Source organism: Chelonia mydas, chromosome 3, assembly GCF_015237465.2.
Source record: "Chelonia mydas isolate rCheMyd1 chromosome 3, rCheMyd1.pri.v2, whole genome shotgun sequence".
NCBI classification, from domain to species: Eukaryota; Metazoa; Chordata; order Testudines; family Cheloniidae; genus Chelonia; species Chelonia mydas.
In genome coordinates, this window is record NC_057851.1 from 17,348,248 (window position 1) to 17,369,316 (window position 21,069).

General features: G+C 40.1%; 1 protein-coding gene across 5 annotated transcripts in view; it reads right to left on the bottom strand.

Moving 5' to 3' along the window:
* KLHL29 (kelch like family member 29) overlaps nt 1-21,069 on the bottom strand; it is a 573,096-nt gene that overhangs the window by 89,481 nt on the left and 462,546 nt on the right. For all 5 annotated transcript variants that reach the window (XM_043542199.1, XM_043542201.1, XM_037893987.2 and 2 more), the window contains one exon: nt 10,243-10,381. In XM_043542199.1, coding sequence (XP_043398134.1) covers nt 10,243-10,381 — 139 coding nt within the window. The remainder of the gene's footprint in view (nt 1-10,242; nt 10,382-21,069) is intronic.

Here is a 21,069-nt window from a genome sequence, read left to right on the forward strand (position 1 = left end):
CTGTCAAATTGTTTTGATTACCAAATCGAGAACACTAGACTGGGATTGGCAGCTTCTCATGAGGCTGAAGAGTCTGTTAGTTCTGTGCTCATTAAAAACTTTTGTTCAAGTCTACACAATTTAGGCGGAATATCTTGTTTACTGTGGTACATAATCCTGGAGGTACTGAAACTCTAGGCAAATAAGAACAAAGTGCAGCATTGCTGCATCCTAACTGTCCACTGTTTGACTTTTCATCAAAGTTATTAAATGGTTCAAAGTCACGTCTGTTTATCTTGGGATAAACAAAAAAGAAGCTTAATGACATCTGTAGCTTACCTCTAGCTAAGTAGAGAACAGATATTGTACTCTGCATGGAAAGCAATGTTTCATGCCTAAGGACTTGATTTACAATTCTGTATAATTATAGGCTCATCATGAGATACAAATGTACAGATACACAAACATAACAACATGGATTTACACAACACAGACCCCAAGATGTATGTACACTCTGTGGTCACACATTATTTACTGAGTTACTAGAGTTTATACAGCTGCAGGATAATCAGTCATGTAAATGATGACAGCAAGAGACATTTATAGAGAAACATCATTGCAATACATGTGCCAGAAGGCGGTGGATTTTTTTTTAAATAGGATTTTTTTAAAAATAAATTATACCCTAGCATGGCTTCTCTTTTGGAATTATTTTATCGATATCAAAATCTACTAACTTGCAAATCTCTGCCTTCTTTACGCTATCTCAGAGATAAATGCTATCTGGAGCCTCAGCTACTGTCCATCTGTCTCATGAGACAAGAAAAACACGTACTGTAATGATGCTACAGTGTGATTAGGGTAAAGAACTAGCAAAATCAAGAGATTCAATAAATTAGTGTTTGAATACAGCCTTGCAAATTCATCATGAAAGTTTACCTGACCACGCACAAAATCTACTTGTCCACCCTTTACCATGACATTGCTGCAGATAATGTTATTACTTGCTCCAGGCGAATAGAATTTGGCAAGGCTGGTTTAGCATACCAAGGGCCAAATGCTCTCAGTCTGCAGCTGTTCAATCCCCAGTAAAGTCAGTGGAGTTCCATGGGTGTAAACTTGTTTGTGTATCAGGCATTTTCTCCTAATGCACCCCACAAATCAGACAAATGATAATTTTAGACCAAGACAAACTATAGGATTAACAACAAATGCTTTTGTTAGCAAGAGACATGGCCAGAACAAAACAAAAAACAAACAAAAGAAGCCAATCTCAAATATGCTTTTAAGCTATTCAAAGATGGAACACGATCTAATTGCTCTATACAGGCTGCTTCAAAAAAGCAAGGCCAGGTTCAGTTGAAGGGTGTAATGCTATAGTAGCTGAGATCACAGACTGAAATACACATGTACCTCACTGTTGAGACTTGAGAAAGAAAATAGACAAGCTTCAAGAGGTCAGCTTAAACAAGTGGCAAGAGAATGAGCCAATGGGCCTTGGAAGAGCAACATTTGCTGTCTCTGAACTCTTTTGCTAGGGACTGGGGACAATGAGTCCCTAAAAGGATCTACTTGTGGAGTAATGAAAAACTAGGCCACAGTATTAACAGTCTGGGCAACAACATACTTGCAAAAGCCTCCTTTGAACAGAAAACAGCAAAATATATTGCGGAACAAAAATTTTGCTTTGGGGATTTTAGATGAAGGAAGAAGAATTAAAAATAAATTTAATGACTGACAACAGTTAATTCTTGAAAAACTAAAGGTTCCCCTCATCCCACTCAGACCTGATCTCTTCTGATCATATTTACTGCACAATAATAAAACAGCTTAGCACACAGTTGGCATCATACAAATAATAAATCTCTTTCACTGGATGTGGTGAAATTTACACAAGTGTTTATGTAGGTATATCTAAGGCTCCCTTTCAACACTGGGGGAATAATTAAATATTTATTTATTAATTATTACTATTATGTATTTATATTAAGGTAGTAGCCCCAAGGTCCTAATTGGGATTTCAAGTATTAGAATGAATTTTGCAAGGTGAAAAGGAGTACTTGTGGCACCTTAGAGACTAACCAATTTATTTGAGCATGAGCTTTCGTGAGCTGTAGCTCACGAAAGCTCATGCTCAAATAAATTGGTTAGTCTCTAAGGTGCCACAAGTACTCCTTTTCTTTTTGCGAATACAGACTAACACAGCTGTTACTCTGAAACCTGTCATTTTGCAAGGTGCTAGCTCTTTGTCACTCAGATATAGGGTCTCATGGTTACATTTTTGTAATATAGTTAAGGCTTGTCTACATGGGGACATTCAGGAGAGTTAATCTGAATTAACTAAATATGTGAATTTAAAGTGAATTAGTTAAACTGCGTTAGATCCTTGTGTGGGCACTCTAATTCAAAATTAAAGTGGCCTTAATTCGGTTTAGCTTAATTCACTTTTCTGAGTGTCTCTGTAGAGGCAAACCCTTAGAAGAGGCATGTACCACTTAAAAAAAAATATACGTGAAAGGTATTATACCACGTAACAGGTAGTGTGGTTTTCATGTATCTCCTATTATTGGTACTGGGGATTTGTTACCTATAGAAAACCTTCAAGAACTGCTCTGCACATTTTGCCCATCAGTGTTTAGTGCAACAGGAACAAAGGATTTGCCAAAAGCTGATCATATCATTAACATAAATTCAGTATCCTAATCCAGCAGTGGCCAATACCAGATGTTAAAGAAAGGCAAAAATAAATAAATAAATCCCACATCATAATGCACATGTGCAGTGTTGTAAACACAGGTGGGATAGGCAGGGTCAGAGTCATCTTTGATCCTGTACAGCTACCTGATAGCATCCTGAACCATCATATTTGATTATTTTCGTTTTAGGGCAAGACAAGCTTTTGGAGGTGGCCAAAAACAACAGCGTTGAAGAGCCTGGCTCCAGACCCTGGCCTGTGCAGTTTTTGCCTATTTGTCTTTGATCCATTTAGCTTTAATTGGCTCTTGTAACACAACTCTTCCCCTTTGCCCGTAAATTGCAAGTACACAACACAGTCAAGCTCAGACTGGGCCCTGAGATGTAAGTAAATATAGCTAGGTCACACGAATCAGCGTCTTCCGAGCGGCTGCATGACAGGAGCGTGGCTCGCAGATAAGTCTAGCCAGAGCGAGGGCAAGGGAGTGATTAGTCTGTCATTTCTTGGATAAGATTTGTAGTTCTGCCTAGAAATTACAAGAATGAGAAGCCCTTGCCTCCCAGAGAGAGAGAGGAGGCTGAGGTTAAGTGATTCTGCTTGGTACCTCTGCAAGCTGGAACTGTCCTGAGGCAGATGCTTAATTTCCATGCCATAGCCTGAGCTTCAAAATGGACCTGCCCTGTCTCACTTGCCAGGTTTTGTCTTTCAAAATAGAATGAATTTATCTGCCTGCCAATGCAGAGCCAGCATCCAGAGCAAGCCTGTCACCCCACCAATCCACGACTGCATTTGCTTGGCTGAATACAGTGATGCTGAAACTTCTGCTCTGGACTCTGTGTCAATTCCTAGGCCCTTTGGTTCAGAAGCACAGTTAAATATTTGTAACCTGCAGTTCGTTTATATTGAAGCACGTGAATTTCTGCTCAGTGAAAACATGTTTTTCAGAGCCTGGCAGCTGCGTAGTATCAAACCCTAGCGGCCAGCTGTGACATTAGGGTGTGACTGTTGCTGCTGCTTAACAAAATACAAGCGGCAAGAGAACAGCAATGACAAAAAAGGCTGCCACTTGTAGGAGCATAAATCTACTTCCCATGGCAGTATTTCAAGCCCAACCTACCTTAGCTATGAGCTACCTGTTTAAGAGGAAAGGCATTTATAGCATTACTTGGACCTTCACAATAATGGAACAGTACACTTTGTACTTTCCAATAAACCTCCCTTTTTCATAGGCCCCTGTCAAGGTTCCTTCCCCACTCTGAACTCTAGGGTACAGATGTGAGGACCTGCAAGAAAACCCCCTAAGCTTATTTTTACCAGCTTAGGTTAAAACTTCCCCAAGGTACAAACTATTTTACCTTTTGCCCTTGGACTTTATTGCTGCCACCACCAAGCGTCTAACAAATATATAACAGGGAAAGAGCCCACTTGGAAAAGTCTTTCCCGCCAAAATCCTCCCAAACCCTACACCCCCTTTCCTGGGGAAGGCTTGATAAAAATCCTCACCAATTTGCATAAGTGAACACAGACCCAAACCCTTGGATCTTAAGAATAATGAAAAAGCAATCAGGTTCTTAAAAGCTTAAAACTTTCTTAAAAGTTCTTAAAAGAAGAATTTTAATTAAAGAAAAAGTAAAAGAATCACCTCTGTAAAATCAGGATGGTAACTACCTTACAGGGTAATCAGATTCAAAACAGAGAGAATCCCTCTAGGCAAACCCTTAAGTTACAAAAAGACACAAAAACAGGAATATACATTCCATTCAGCACAGCTTATTTTATCAGCTATTTAAACAAAACAGAATCTAACGCATATCTAGCTAGATTACTTACTAAGTTCTAAGACTCCATTCCTTTTCTGTTCCTGGCAAAAGCCTCACGCAGACAGAGAGAACCTTTGTTTCTCCCCCACTCCAGCTTTTAAAGTATCTTGTCTCCTCATAGGTCATTTTGGTCAGGTGCCAGCGAGGTTATCCTAGCTTCTTAACCCTTTACAGGTGAAAGGGTTTTTCCTCTGGCCAGGAGGGATTTTAAAGGTGTTTACCCTTCCCTTTATATTTATGACAGCCCCATAAATGGTTTAACAGAAGTGACTGATGATATCCTTCTATGTACAATGCATCTCTGATTGCACCTGAAAAATGTATCTGATTTTCAAGACCTTTTCCTCCTCTTTCAAAAAAAAAAAATGCAAGGATTTACTTTCACAAATGTTTTATCTTTACAGGGAAGCTGAAAGAGATAGCTGCAGATATGATCCCGACTCTCAACTGGGGTTAAAAACAAAAGCTCTTGATAAGAAGCAAAACAGGAAGGGGTTGCTAAGAGTGGATTTTTCTTTCACCTGCTATTTCTCATTTTTGGCTTCTCATGATGTAAATACAAACCAGACAGTCTGTTTTCCAGACACCTGAATGCTTTTGCAGTTTTGTCAGACTGTTTCAGATGGAGAGGGGCAGATTTCTCCATCTTGCACCAAATTCTGCCTTCTTTTACAAAATCCAGAGTAACTCCCATGACTTCAATGAAGTCACACTGAATTTACAAGGGTGCAAGGGAAAGCAGAATTTAGCCCTAATAGTCCAAACTTCTCTACCTCGCCAGCCTTAGCACCCAGGTCCCAGGTACAAAAAGAGGACCTGCTACCCCATTTTAGAAAAACAAAACAATAGAGAAAAGAAGTAGGCTATCCTGGAAAAACAATCTGGTCGTGAACTAAAGTTACTTTTCAGAGTAACAGCCGTGTTAGTCTGTATTGGCAAAAAGAAAAGGAGTACTTGTGGCACCTTAGAGACTAACCAATTTATTTGAGCATAAGCTTTCGTGAGCTTATGCTCAAATAAATTGGTTAGTCTCTAAGGTGCCACAAGTACTCCTTTTCTTTTTTTAAAGTTACTTTGCTCCTTTGGAAAAGAAAGAGGACCAGAGTTATGCCAGATTATGTTCCATCAAAATTCTTGGCTTTGTGGTCTAATCTCCTGCTGTGTGTATTTTATGCTGTACGCTACAGGAATTAGCCAGCCCTCGGTGCTACAAAGTTAAGAGCATCATTAAAAGCAAATCTTGAACAGTTAAAAGGTACAGAATACTACTTGAACTTCTCTGTACTGCTGCCTCACAAAGAAATACAACTCTGAGGTTTGCTTATAAGAGCCAGTATTTGGGCCTAGAAACGGATTTTAAGCCAAGAACTTCGTATCAATGTGAATTTGATAAATCATGGGATTTTCCATCCCTTTCTTCCAGACACACATAATCAAAACAAAGAAACATACACACAATCAAAACAAGGAATTATAGTCACAAATGGAGCTGCAAAATCTGGTTCTGGAATGTGGACAACCTTGCCAAAATTGGGAGGGGAGGGATGCGTGGGTATGGGGTTTTGGTTTGGCCTATTACAGAGATGGAGCCCAAAGCAAAAATTAAGATTTGGATTTTGAATCATGCCCTCTATCCCCCCATAAAAATATATGGGTTGGGGTGGGGGGTCAAAGTTGGAGGGAGGGCTGTTTGGATTTTGGTCTATCTCTAGTCATACAGAGATGTATCTGACATATACACACATATAGCATACACATACGGGTTGAGCCAGAGCCACAAAACTCAGATTCAGATTCTGGTCTGGATTTCAACCCCAATTCCATAATTGGAAAGAATTCAGCTTGGGGTATCTGTTAGGGGCCAACTCCAATGCACACATACAAGATATGTGGATATTATTTAGGTTACAGGGGATCCTCCTGTTTCTCCACCTCTCACTCTTGTTTAACATTCACTCCCCCTCAAGGTTGTCTGCTGCAGTAACCTCCTGTTGGCCCAGTCTGAATCTTGACTAATGCCACCTGATTAGCCAGAGGACTCCCTCCAACAAGGGCTGAACATGCTGTCTATCTTGTCCCCAGCTCTGGGAGCAAGTGTAAGATCAGGTCATGAAATACATCTCTCTCACAGGGGAAGTTCTAAACATTAACCAAAAGAGTCACCAAGAAAAAAAATCCTTACAAATTTAACATAAAGAGTAGTAAGTTTGTTCCAAGAATTTGATGTTTGAGAAAGCTACAAAGTAAAGGGACATAAGAATGCTAGCAATATAATTAGGCCTGCCAACTGTGCTTTGTTTGAGGGCACACACATCTCACCCAATCCTTCTGCTTTGCCTGTCTGCTTCATTCTTGTGAGCATGGAGGGTACAAGAAACCTGGAGCAGACACATTTCAATATGCTGCCTGTTTGCAGGAATGAACCATATAGGTATAGCAGCAGGATGGGGCAAGAATGCCAGACAGTGAAGAAGCCCAATTCATTGACTTGTTATTGTTGGGTTGTTCAGCATAGGAGTCTTTTTTTTTTTAATATGGCCTGAAAGCACAACTTGGGCTTGGTCCGCTGCACTCTGGCTTTGGCCCAACCAAGCATATAAGCATGTGTTTAATCGTAAGTACATTGTCAATGGGACTACTCATGTACTTAAGTGCTTTGGTGGAGGGGGGCTAGAGGGCTCAGCACTGGACAGGACCAAGCCATTTTTAAGAACCAACAGATCTTCTAGGATCAGGCGAACAATATGTTTTTATTTGAAAATATAAATATTTTAATGGTATATAAATAAATTAATGTTTGTTTTAAAATGTATATTCAGTTTTGGGTCAGTCAAATCTGACTGTGTCTTTTTCATTACAATGCGGTACACTGAGTCTGAATGTTGGATTTATCCTTTAAAGACATTGTTGTAATTGGCCTTAATTATTTTCTAACATTCCCTTTTTACTCATTTGGGGCATCACTTGCTATTTTATCTTCAGATACTCACCCACAACACCCAGTGGTATCAGAGGCAGATAATCAGATGTGTTAGGACAGTAGTTTGTCCATAGTACAGGACATATGATGCAAGTACACTGAAAGGTATTTTGCAAACCATGTATACACATGGGGACATGCAGACACATACCTAGAGCATCTTTATGGGGATGATCCTGTTCCCACTGAAGTCAGGGACCAAATTCTTGTTGACTTCAGCTGGAGCGGAATCAGATCTTATATCTATTGTACCACTGAACTCAGTGTCCTTTATATAAATATTTAGGAAATACAAAGACATTTACTTATTCTTCAGCCACTGAATCCAACTGTGTCTGTTTTTATTTTTATGATAATAGAAAGAGTGCAATATAAATCACATTAAACTTTAAGTGTGATCTGCGATTCATCTTTCCTCAAAGGAGCTGTTAGCAACATGTGACCGTTATCAAACGAACATTCTAAACATGCTATATTTATAAATATACTACCATTGTGAACTATCATGATTTTATATTACTAAGGGCATGCTCCCACAAGGTGCTGATTGCCTCTTGCAAGTTAAGTGTCCTCAACTCCCATTAACTTCCATGGGGTCACTCGAAGGATTGGGCTTTCCAGTGTAGTTCCCTGAAAAGTGAGTCTTTAAAATGGTACCTCAGAGCCCCAGGTTTAAGGTCTGTCAAAGACACTAGCACAAATATGCACACTCAGCAGGTGAACATTTATTTTTTCCTATTTTCCCCACCAGACAGCCTGAAAACTCAACCTGCCATCAAGCTGGGTTCCTCCCTATTCAAATGTCATCACCAGTAATAGAAGTGTTGCTGTCTTGGATACACCTGTGTAGTAGCCCCATAAGCATTCATCAAGGTTACATGAGTGAGAGTGAGGCCATATATTGGGGCTGAACTGGTCTAGTTGAGGTCAGACTTTGACCTGAGAACTCTTTACTACTGCTGCCAATGTGTGAGAAGGAAAAGAACGCAAGTTGACTTTCAAATTCCCGGTTGAGTTTTCAGAGCCTGCAGTTCAGGGGCAATAAACCCCCACCTTTTTCAGTTGGAAACTGAGTGAGTCTGAGGTGAGTCAGAGAGAGACAAGTGTGGAACTCCAGGATTCCACTTTCGCAGAGTCACTTTTCAGAGGAGAACTGCATTTAAGTCTTTTTTTTTTAAATGATTGCTCTTATAAATCAGCATTCAGTCTATGGTTCATCTCCATTTGACAACTAAATTACAATCCTCCCCAGATTCTCGCTAGAAATAGATGGTGCCTGATGACTTTTGTAGATGAACTAATGTCTTCACAGTCAAATCCAAATGACACTCCTTGGCCAGTCAATTACTGGGTTTCTATAAATGATGCCTAAGATCTCCTTTCCCTATAGACTGCATACCTTATCTCTGTGAGAGGCATATACTGTAGCCTTAACTAGCAAGTGATAATGAGCAGACAGGAGAAAAAGGACAGAAAAGAGATCTATCATAGCTAGAGCTAGCAATCATTAGGTTTACAGAGGGAAAATAACAAGCTACCAGGCCAACATATCTTTTATGAATAATTGATAAGGCAGTCAAGCACAATTAGATCATAGTACTGTAATATATATGCACAATTAGAAAAACAGCTTTGTGCAAAAGGACATAATACATTGAAAAGGAGATACCAGCCAATATGCCATCCTGAAATAAAATACCGTCACTATTGTGTTAGTTGGCAAAATTTAAATACAGAATTTGAAAGCAAGCAAAATGTTCTGTAATTCCATTTTTTAGCACAGTCCAGGCTCAGTCTGCTTAGGAAAATACTGCAAGGCAAAATCAGCAGCTGCATTAATTTGCTGATGATTGAGAGAAAAATGAAAGTTATCCTGGTGGTGGTTTTTTTATCCCTCCCTTCTTGCTACTCTAACTTACTAATAATATGAAAGTACCAATTTATTCCTATCGAGTATATGAAGCATACAAATTGAAAAATCAATGTAATGGAAAAAAAAGATTATCATGCACTGTTTAGAATCAATCAGCTAGAAACTGAGAGGGGGGAAATGCAAAGGCAGAGACATGAGGTTTAGAAATGTACATATTACATTTACTCTAAGCTAAAGCAGTGTTTGCTTAAGGAAAACTCCTCTTAGTCTAACATGCAGACTGAGTTATATTTTTATCTAACATTGTCTTTCCAATTTTTCCTATGAAAATTTGTCAATTGACTTTTTGCCTTTAAAAGGCCCCAAATAATATTTTTTATAAATATTAACCCCCCTTTCTCCTAAGTGCCACATGTGACATAGCATGTGACAAAGATTTCAGGGCTGAAGGGGTTAATATTGTCTAAATACTTTATTGGTATGACGTTTCAGCATCATTCACAGGAAAGCTTATGGCTTACTGTAGCCTGAAGGATAAAGTTTTGTAATATGTAATGGAATCCCTTTAAAATATTGATAGCAATAGTTCTATCGTGTGGTCTGGATCACTACTAATAGTTTTGTTTTAAGCTTTGAATTCTTAGTGATGGAACACCTTCTTCAGCCAAAATAGGCCATTACTGATCAGAAATAATTACATTGTACAAGTCAGATGTGTAACAAATGGATCTGAGTCTCAGTTTGAAAATACATTCAAAGGTGGTGGAAAGAATGGCTACTGGCTCTGTGACAGGAGATTCAATCTTCATAAACCTGCAAGAGAGGGGAAGAAAAAAGCGACACAAATGCGCCCTACAAAAGAACAGACCAGATCACAGCTGGAAGGAAGGCAAACCTTTTAATCAGGTCCTTGAAATACAAGCTGCAGGAAGCTAGAACATTTTGGTGGACTTCAAACTCTTTGCCTTCAACAATAATTTTCAGGTCTGTAAACTCTTTCGCTCTGCGTTGCTGGTTCAACTCCTTCAACATTTCTGCAGAACAGAGAAGACAGACAGTGCCAGGGTTCCCATTAAGAGTTTTTATTTATTTTTTTCTTGTAAAGAAGTAGAGAAATAGGAAACACTTGATATTGTTGGCAAGACTGGCTCAACACTGACAGTCAAAGAAATAATAAACAAACTTGGTATTAAAAAAAATAAGCAGGAACCAGTAGGTCTAAATAATTAAAAAAAATCCTAAACTCGTAAGGGTTAAAAACAAAAATTTAAAAATTTGAGCGTCAGAAAATCAGACAAACAGATAACGCATTATCACAGAAAAGTTAAATATAATTTGTTATAACAGAATGTGAGAACTACATAATTTTTCTCCAATTGCAAATATCTTTTGAATGTTTTGGAATAATACTAAGTAAAAACATGGCATTTTGATGTAATATGAACTGGATATGTGTCAAAAGAATAAAACCAAACCCTGCAAAAACAGCATATCCTAAACTCAAACATACCAAGAATGTGTGAAGCTTCTCAGTCAACAAAATACAATAGTATTAATTATAAGTATTATATTATACTACATTGTATTAAAGTTTAACAGGATTATCAATGCAGCTCATAAAATATCTTTACAACATAGGTGACAATGGAATATGTTAAAAGATTATCTTAACAGCATTCTTATGATTAAAAAAATCACACAGAGAGAGTAAATTATTGGCTTTTTTACTATTTCCAATTTTTTACACGCAGAAGATTTTCACCATTTCAGCATTTTTAATCTGTAGCCTTTGACAGCTTCATTTACAGCAACCATTGACTTTCGCACATCACAGGAGATTCACAATGACAAAAATAACCTCTGAAAGTATTTCTGTCCTGCAGTAAGCACCTACCTCGCATGATGCCTCCTCTCACACAGCCTCTCGGTACTGAGAGAATGAAATAACAGCATGCCACATGTCTTCATATGTGAATGTGAACTATTAAGCAACCTAGATGTTCTATACGCCTGTTGGATCATTTAGGTGAAAGTCTTTCACTAACGCTGGAGACCAGAATAATTAGCAGGACGAATAACATACAGTTAAGTTGAGGGTGTGTGGTGGGGTTGAAGACAATGATCAAGATGATAAAACTGACTTTAATATTAATGTGTTTTATATATACATATATCTATATATGCACATTGTGTATATATATATATAGAGAGAGAGAGACACACACACACACAAACACACACATACATATATACACACACACACACACGTGCGCATACACAAACACACGCACATATATATTTGCAATAGGTCAACATCCTCATTTCCTCAAACATCATAAAACCATGTACACATACATTTTCAGATAGAGTTTTACATCTAAAGAGTCCAATTCTCATTCACATGTAAACCCCCTTTACAGTGTAAAGGCGTCTTAAAGGGGGTGTAATTGTATTTATGCCCACTGTATTGCAGAGTGATATAAAGGGGTCTTAGCGTAAGAGAGAATCAGGACCAAATAATCTTATGCTGTAATCATGTTTCTTCTGCCTCCAAAATGAAACTCATCAAGCAAGTGTCATTTTAGAGAAGCCTCAATTATCCAACAGCAACAAAAAACATGCAAACTTTTTTATTCAACTGTTACATTAAAAAGCAAACTGAAATCCAGCCAAACCCCAACATCTGTGGTGAACATTTTTCAGGATTAAGAAAATAAATGTCACCTTGCACATTTATATCTATTTAATGGAAACACAGTAGTGTCTGAAAGGCTAATTACTATGCGCTGAAATGGGTCAGCATCCTCCAGAGAGCAAGCAGATCATTAGAGAGGGCACTGAAATAACAGTAGGCTTGTGTTGGATCTATAATAGAGGAAAATATACCACTCTGTCCTGTGGGTGCTACATCATGGACTATTTTTAACCGTTCTTTTGAACTAAAACATAATACTACTGCTCAAGCAAACGCAAAACTTAAATGGGGATGAAAGTGTTCCCTCTTATCTAGAGAAGTTTTAAGCTTTTGTCTCTGGCAAACATTTGATGATGGACTCTAGAATATGGGCCAAAGTCTGAGGTGGGCCTGAACCCTGTAGGCCTTGTTCAGTCAAAAGCCCTGCTGAAAATCCAGGGGCACCAATGCGTGTTTTGTCTGAATAGGGCCTAAGTGACCAAGGTCTTTGGTTCCACAAGAACATCTTTAGATGCTATTTTTAGTTAAACATGTTGGGGTTTTGTTATTTTTAATTTCCCTTTTTTCGTCAGATGTACACCACATTTTTCTAGATCTTCTCAATCTTGGCCCATCTTTTCCTCTCATTTTCAGTAACTGGATTTTCCTCAGACCAATTTTCTACCATTTTCTACCTTTATACCTCATTTTCTACTTCAAACATGTTTTCTGATTTGGTCTCTTCTTCTATATATTTCATCCTTTGTTTTCTGTATCTCTTTTTCAAATTTCCCCATCCAATTTCCTTTCCTCCTTTCTGTACACTTCTGCCTTTCTTAATCCCCTAGTCAATCCTCCTTCCTTTCCCCAGCCATATCTACATACCCTAGCCATTCAGAATCTTCCACATATAAGAGATCCAGGTAATGGGAAAGGAGATGGATCCTTTGAGTTTGGTACATCTTTTCCTTCAATACAGACAGACAGAATAAAGCTTACCCTTGTGCAAAGGGTCAGGCACTCCAACACAACTTAATCCCCTGAGTCAAGCATTATGATGTTGAAAGATAAGGGAGCTGCAGGTAGAGCAACCATGCAGATGGACCTTTGCCGCTGCTTCAGACTGAGCGGGTGGGTGGCACTTAATACCATTCTGAACATGCTGGGATGGAAGGTGTGTGGGAACTGGCAGCAATGCATACACCCGTGGATAGATTAAAGACAACAGGGATGGGAGTCACTGGATCCATGACCATGGCCAAGAACTCCATCATAATAGGATTCAGAATTCAACCACTATACCTCCTCATAGGCTGCAGCAGAGGCTACAGAGGGGCTGTTCCTCATGTTTGGGATGATTGTTTTTAAGTGCCTGAGACCCTACACAATACATCATGTAAAGCCTGATTACTTGGCACTCATTAATTATACCCAGCCCCGTAGCTCTTAGGCACTCTGTCTACATTGTTTGCAAGCAAGATTTGCCTGTGCAGTATACTGCATGCATTCATTAAGGGATGCAAATCACAAAACACAGGTCTGCAGCAATGGTTCAATTTGGCTCATAACAATATAAACCTGAACAATCCCTGAGAAGCAGCAGAAAGGCTTCTATTCTGCCATTGCAATTTTAAGGCTATAATTCCCCCCTCTCCCTTCTGACCCATTAAACTGCCCTGAACAGTCCTTTCTGTTATGTAGCTCAGTTTCTGAATCAAAGCGAGACAAGGCAGGGAGAAGAGAAGGAAGAAAGGAGGAAGTCAGGAAGCTCCATTGATTCATTGATCTTCCTTGTTGAGACCCCCTTTGTATTACTAAATAACTAGCAGGCATTAGTAGTGGATACAAGGTTATATCAGAATGCATCCTTATTCTCAGTATATTTGTAATGCTCATACTGTGCTTAGCCAGGCATTAATGATTTATGAGAACTCAGGATCAGTTGCAAAACAAATTTTTTCACCAGGTAATAATGCCTGCCAATGAATTGTACACTGCAGTTCTGGCAATGAAAAATGATCTGAGCTTTCCCTTGCTTCTTTCTTTTGGAGTTCCTATTTTCATCTTTTCCTCCTAAAGATGGGATTCCCTAAAAGAATCATAAAGGGGCCCAGCGGGTTATTTATTATTATTCATTTATTCTTTTGGTTTCTTTGCTTTTAAATAGGGGGTCTTTTTTTCTTTCTGCCTTTCTTTCTTCCTTCCTTTCTAAAGGGACCCACTTATATGCACAGGGCAATTATAGCTAGCGAAATAGAGGAAAGGGAATATCTACACTGCAGTGGGGAGGTGCAACTGCAGTACATGTAAATATAGCAGCATATCCACGGTGTCACAAGCAGCAGCAAGGGCTAGCTGCCCAAGTACGTAGCCAGGCTTATGGGCAGGGCTGTATTGGATTGGCTAACCCATGGCTACACTCTATTTTTAGCTAGCTCGATCCAAGCTATGGGTATGCCTATGTGTACAACAATCACACCTCCGGATTGCAGTGTAGACATACCCAAAGACCATTAAACTAGCAGGGTGGGCCCCAATGTTTTCTCCCCTCAGTGATTCCATAGGCGATATACTCAATTCACAAGTCCAAGGATTTGTTCCTATGTGCCCACTCACCATAGGATCTAAGAAATTAAGCTGGGTCATTTCTGTTGCTTACATCATTACTAATGCTAAGGATCCTGTAATCAGAACCTGGCTGAAAACTGATGATGCATGATATAGACTAGAATCCAACTTGCTCTCCCATAGCTCCATGGGTTCTGCCACTGGGCTAAAGGCAGTTAAACCAAAAGAAGGATACGGATTTAAAACCCTGCTTCCAAACAGCTCCGCAAAGTTTGGGATGAGAGGTACTTTTACCACTATTAGCCTTCACAACATGGCTAGGAGGTACTTTTAAACACAGTTATACCCAGTTCACAAGAGAAAGAGAGGCACAGAATGTTGAAATGACTCTGCTGAGGTCATACAGTGAGTCAGTAGCAGAGTCAGGAACAGAATTCAGCAGCTCTGATTCCCAGTTTCCAACTCTAACCACTAGACAACAGTCCCTCCCCCTCAACTGAGAAATTACAAACTAAGCCAAAAAAGCCAAATGATCATGCTGTACATAGGACCAACATTATCTGTGTTCTACTCCTGAAAAGCCAGCAAAGGGAGCAGAAGTAAACTAGTAAGCCCTATTCCAAACTACCAATCATACTGCTATAACGGCCAACAAAGTAACTTGTTACCCACATTTAGACTGTATTGCAAATAGCGGGGACTGGCAGCATAACCCCTGGAGGCTTAACTTATTTCTTAATAATGCCCTCAGGTTTCCTTCCATTTGTAATAATGGATTCATTAGTTTAGTTTAAACTCTGAAAGGTGCCACACATGAAAAAGGGGACAGCAGGAACTAGCATACAATGGGCTTTTGTAACATTTGGGAGTCAGCATAAATAGCAGTTATTAAAAGTTGGCTTGGAAAAAGTGATGCATTTCAAAATTACCCAAAGTAATTAGTGGTACATTACTAATTATTCCTATATGAAGTCTGCAAGAGATACAGAGAGCTTGCCTATACTAAGTTCACATCATCATAATTCATGATCAGGACAGGAAAGATAAGCTAGCTAAGAAAAAGCCTCAGAAAGTAAAATCCAAATAATTTTTGGCCTGAAAAGTAGAGATTACTTCTCAGGATTATGATTTAAAAATTAATCTGTAACTATAAATAGGCATTAGAGCCACACTGACCAGCACTGTCCACACACCTGCACATTACTACATACCATGGTACATTTTGGACAGTCATATGATAAGTTCAATTATGAAGCAAAAACAATGAGTCAGGTGTGTAATAATGACAGAAAATTTTGTACAGTAGTGACCTGCTTCACTTGAGTGGCTCCATGGGAAAACAAGATGAATGCCCCCTCCTGAGATGCACAGTTATTTCTGAGGACAATTCACAGAACCATAGCAAGCTATGTGACCTGGCAGAATATTTCACGGGGTCTCACATTTTGTTAGCATCTTTTGAAAAACCCTTCTTCACCCCACCGCAAATTACATGAACACAAAAAAAAGAATGAAAAGAATGGGGAATACTATGCTGAATTGGTCCACTTACTCTGGCAATGGTGTTAATGACAGGGATTTAGCTGTGTAGGCAACCTTCAACTATATGCCTAGACACACGGTTAGACTTATCCATCAGAAGTACCTAGGCCTCCCTGGCTATGCAGCTGCTAAGGCTGTTTTCTATTCCAAGGTGGTGCTTTGACACTGTACACCTGTCTATGACTGTGCTGATCACTCTGTACATTCCACAATGATGTGACATGGGGATTGGTTATTCCTCACTTGACAGATAGAGAAGATTCCACATGATGGGAAGACAAAAACATCTCCTTGGATAACAGCTTTGTACTTATGAGTCAGGGAAAGGAAAGGGCCCATCATTCTCTCCTGCCTCTCAAGAAAACAGTAGGAGGAGAGGGGAGGGGGACAAGTGACTTTCCAACAATAGAGGGAAGGAGAGGGCTCCCATCCATTGGCCTGTGATCCTGGCATGAGTCTGCACTTTGGGGTAATTATTTGTATGCTTTTTACAATTAAAACTGACCTTAGCCTGCACCTGAAACATGTTCATCTTCATTCTTGCGGTCATTCAGGTGTAAGGCCCCAGCAGGGGTAGGAGGAAGGAAGAGAGGGAGTGACAGAACAAAGCAAAGAATCATTCATATAAAGCTCTCCTCCCCTGCGTGAATGATTATAGGTGTTTACTGTGACCTGTCCACAGCAGACCATCCTTCCTCCCAAATAGTCAGTTTGCTGCAGAGCCGGGATCTTCAGCCATTGTGACCCCAATGCATATTGATTTCCGGTCAATATTATGAGCAGCTCACTTCCATATGGCCCTACATCAGACAAAACGAGCAAGAAAAAAACCCACCACACCCTGTACTGGGGAACCAAAACCCAAAACACAGACTCACTGACCCGGTTTTCTGTCAATTTAGCATTGTGGACATCTTTAAATATGTATGCTGACAAAGAAAGCAAGAACCTGGCTGCTGGAGAGCGTGTTAGATCATTTTTAAATTCAACATTGAACAGATAGTTACATAAGATCATTTCCTTCAAAAGACACTACATTTTCTAGTCTGTGATTTTCCCATTTTCAAGAGTGTCAATGATGATGAGATGCCTTGTGGTGCTAAATAGGGTTTCCATTATTCATATATGGCCAAATCCTGCTTGCCTTCCCCATGTGAGTAATGGACACTGAAGTTAGTGGGACTACTATTCACATAAGGAGGAAGCTGAGCAGGGTCAGGCCTGTAATTAGTCTTCTTCAAGTTACTCAAAACTCTGGAATGCTAGAGCATCATTTTTTCCCACCAATTTGCAGTTCATTGTCATCATCTTAGCTGACATTAGGATGTACTCTGAGGACAGAAACCTCTTCACACATCGTGCAGGTGACATTTTCTATGTCTCTATGTCATGGAGATAATTCTAGTGTATTATTTTAACACCTTTTCTTTTTACATGCAGAGATGAAAAAGATCTAAGTATGTGATTGCAGGATATCCATTCAAAATGTATTATTGGAGAAATCATTGCTGACATAAGGTATGCTTTAAAAAATATAATAAAAAAGGAGTTTGTTTTGTACTTAGGGCCCATATAAGAAGCCAAACTTCAGCTATCTCAACTCACACATTCTCAACGTAAAATCTTCTATACTGTAGAATTAGTGGAGTACACAATATGCCTGAGAATTTGTGAGTGCTGGGGGTTGCCAATCTCCCTAAGGAAAACCTATTTGATTAGCTTGGGAAATGAAGTGGTTTTACTCTATACCTGGGGCGGCAGGAAGAATGGGAAAAAGAAGACAATTATAGAAAAAATATGGTCTATGCTGTTCTCCCGTGCAACCTGCGATCACTGGAAGGACAAGCAGAGAGACTACAGTTCCAACATGCAGTGGTCCATCAAGATGTTCAGTTGAAGATGGAGCAGCATATGCCAAGATCTGTAGCCTTCTGAGGTTCCACTCTGATTAAATCTGAGGCTGGCTGCAATCTGCTCCACCTTAGACAAATCTGGCATGGCCCAAGGGATCTTGGCAAATTGCCAATGCGGCCCTCTGTTCTGTGTGCAACAGGCCACTATTTCATGTCGCACTATAATCTGGTTTCCAATCAGACCACTATCTTCTCCAGAGACAGAGAGATACAAATTCAAGCATGGAAACTCAAAGTTGCCTGGTTTTAAACAGAAATCTAGCCCTGATTGTTTTATTTACCAGAAGATAGGTCTGACTATCAATAGATGCGTACGGGACAGCTAAAATATTTATTAATGTGTGATCTGGGATGGATTAAGCTTTATCCTAATTGCCTGTAGCAGAAGACTAGTAGATAGCTTTTAGACCTTTTTTGATGTCCTTATGTAGTGCCAGGCAATTACTGAACATTTTTCTAGTTTTGAATGCTTTGAACAAGAAGCACCCATCTGTGCAACTGATAGTGTAATCAAAGGCTCCCCTACATGTCAGCAATAGTCAAGTGTTGACCAGTTCAGATGGAATAAAAAACAAAAACGACATATAAAGTATTCACACACAGAGAAAGGGAATGCTTGCTTGCTTGCTTGCCAAACTGTACAAATTGCAAAAGTCTACATTTTTTTTAAACAAGTGAGATGATTTCTTACAATTAATCAGTGGTGTATCCAACAGAAATTACAGAGAGTTTTAGAGGTTAATAAATAAATACTTACATAACACCTGTCAGCTGAGGCGACCGAAGCACTTTATATACTTAATGAATTAGCCCCCTATTCTACGCCCAATTTAGTCAATAGCAGAACTCCCACTGACTTCCAGTTTGCAGCAGCAGGATTGAGGGCTTTTCCTCATGCCATGAGGTAGGTATAAGTAAAGTACAACTTAGAGAGAAGTCAATAATTATCAATCAATTGTAACTCAGCCATTTTATAACTGTTCAAAATACTGTAGCACGTGATACCTTGTGAAGGCAGATAAAAAACCATTTAAAACAGCAGCCAGGAAACCCCACACTTTCAAAAGGCATAATATGTTATCTAGAATAAATATACTCTGAGTATAAAATAGAAGAGTTTAGCACGCTATACCTCTCTAGCGCCTCCCGTCTTGGAGCCTGGGAGAGAGCCCTCTGATACTGTGGTTCCAGGCGTCAGCCCCCTTGCAGGGGGAAGTTAGAGGAGTCCAAACAAAAACTCAGTATGCTCCTGCAGCCCACAAAAAGCTGAGCCTGAGGTGTTGGGAAGTCAAAGAGAAAACAAAGGAAAAAAGAAAAGAAAAGAGCCTGGGTTGTCAAGGCTCCCGAACCATTTCCCAGCTCAGCAATCCCTGCTTCCAGGGGCTGGGAAGCTCTGGGTTGTAGTCCTAGTCTTTCAGGACTACAGCCCAGGGATCCTCCCTTTTAAGCACCTGCCCATCTCCAGGCTTGACAAGCATCACAGGTGCACTGCGTTGATGCTGATTGTGCCCCGAGGAGCTCTTTAACCCTTTCCTGATGGGGGTGATGATCTGCCCCACCACATAGCTTCCCCCTCTAGGAGAGAGCTCAGGATCCCATTGTCGAAGCCCCACTTCCTGCAAAAGGAAGTCCACATTACTATGTTTCTTTCCCGCATGGTATTGTACTCTAAACTATAGGGTTGGCAAGACAAGTATCATCAGAGAAAACATGGGTTGATTTCCTTCATCGTATTTAGTCCCCAGAGGGGGCGTAAGCCATAATGAAGGGGAACGTATTCCCTAATAAATAGCTCCTTAGGGCTGCCAGTGCTTCTTTTTTTGATCACTGAACAGGCCTTTTCCCCAGGAAACACCTTACAACTTAGATTCAAGACTGAGTGCTACTCAGGGTTCACCTCTTCTGACAGTATTGCCATAAGCCTCCAGTGTCTGTCTGTAAAGCGAACTCTTTGGAAAAATCTGGATGGGAGGGGACAGGTTCCTGGCACAGTGAGTCTTTAAAGGTGTTAAGGTTCTTCTCACGGTTGTTCTGTCAGGGACATTCCTTGGATTCCCATCTTTTATCATGTTTGCAGAGGGGTGGTCAAGGTGGTAAAACTGGGAATGAATTGCCTCTAGTAGCCAGCTAGCCCAAGGAAGTGCCTCACCTGTCTCCTTATTTAAGGAAAGGGATATGCTCACCATGCCTGCGCCTTGCTCACTAGAGGCTAAGTTGGTCTCCTCCCACAGTGTAACCCAGGTAAATTACTTTCTCATTTGCCAGTTTGCATTTTGCTGGACTGGCTGTGAGGCCTGCCTCAGCCAGGGATTGGAGGACTGCCCATACCTGTTGCAAGTGGTCTTTTCAGTTGTCACTGTACATAACTATGTCATCTAAATACACAGCAGCATACTGTTGGTGACCTCTGAGTGCTCTGTCCATTAACTTTTGAAACGTTGCAGCTGCTTCATGTAAGTCAAAGGGCATTGTCCTGAAATGGAAGCGCCCAAAGGGTGTTAAGAAGACTGTTTTCTCTTGTGATGCAAATGAAAATGGGCTCTGCCAATACCCATTTGTAAGATCCAAGTTGCTGATATACGTGACAGTCCTTAAATATTCCAATATCTTGTCCACTCATGGCACTGGGTACACATTCGACTTCCAGACAGCATAAACTTTTCAAAAGTCTATGCAGAAACATGTTGAACCATCAGTTCTGGAACAAGAATGATGGGCCTTTGCCAGTTGCTTTGGGATTCCTCAACCACTCTTACATCCGTCATAGCCTAAATGTCCTCCCGGCCTATCTCCCACATCTTTTGAGGTAAGGGCCAAGGGTTCTTTTCAACCCACTGTCCCAGGGCTATCTTGATGTGGTGGTGTAACAGCTGGGCCTGACTTTTTGTTCAGGTAGAAGTTCAGTGCCCATTTGCACTTGCACTAGCCTTTGGGAAATGGGTGCTTGAGGCCCTAGTTATGGCTCTAGTGGGTAAGAAGTTATTAACATCCCCTCTCTAATTTTCCAAGGGTTTAGCAGGTTCAC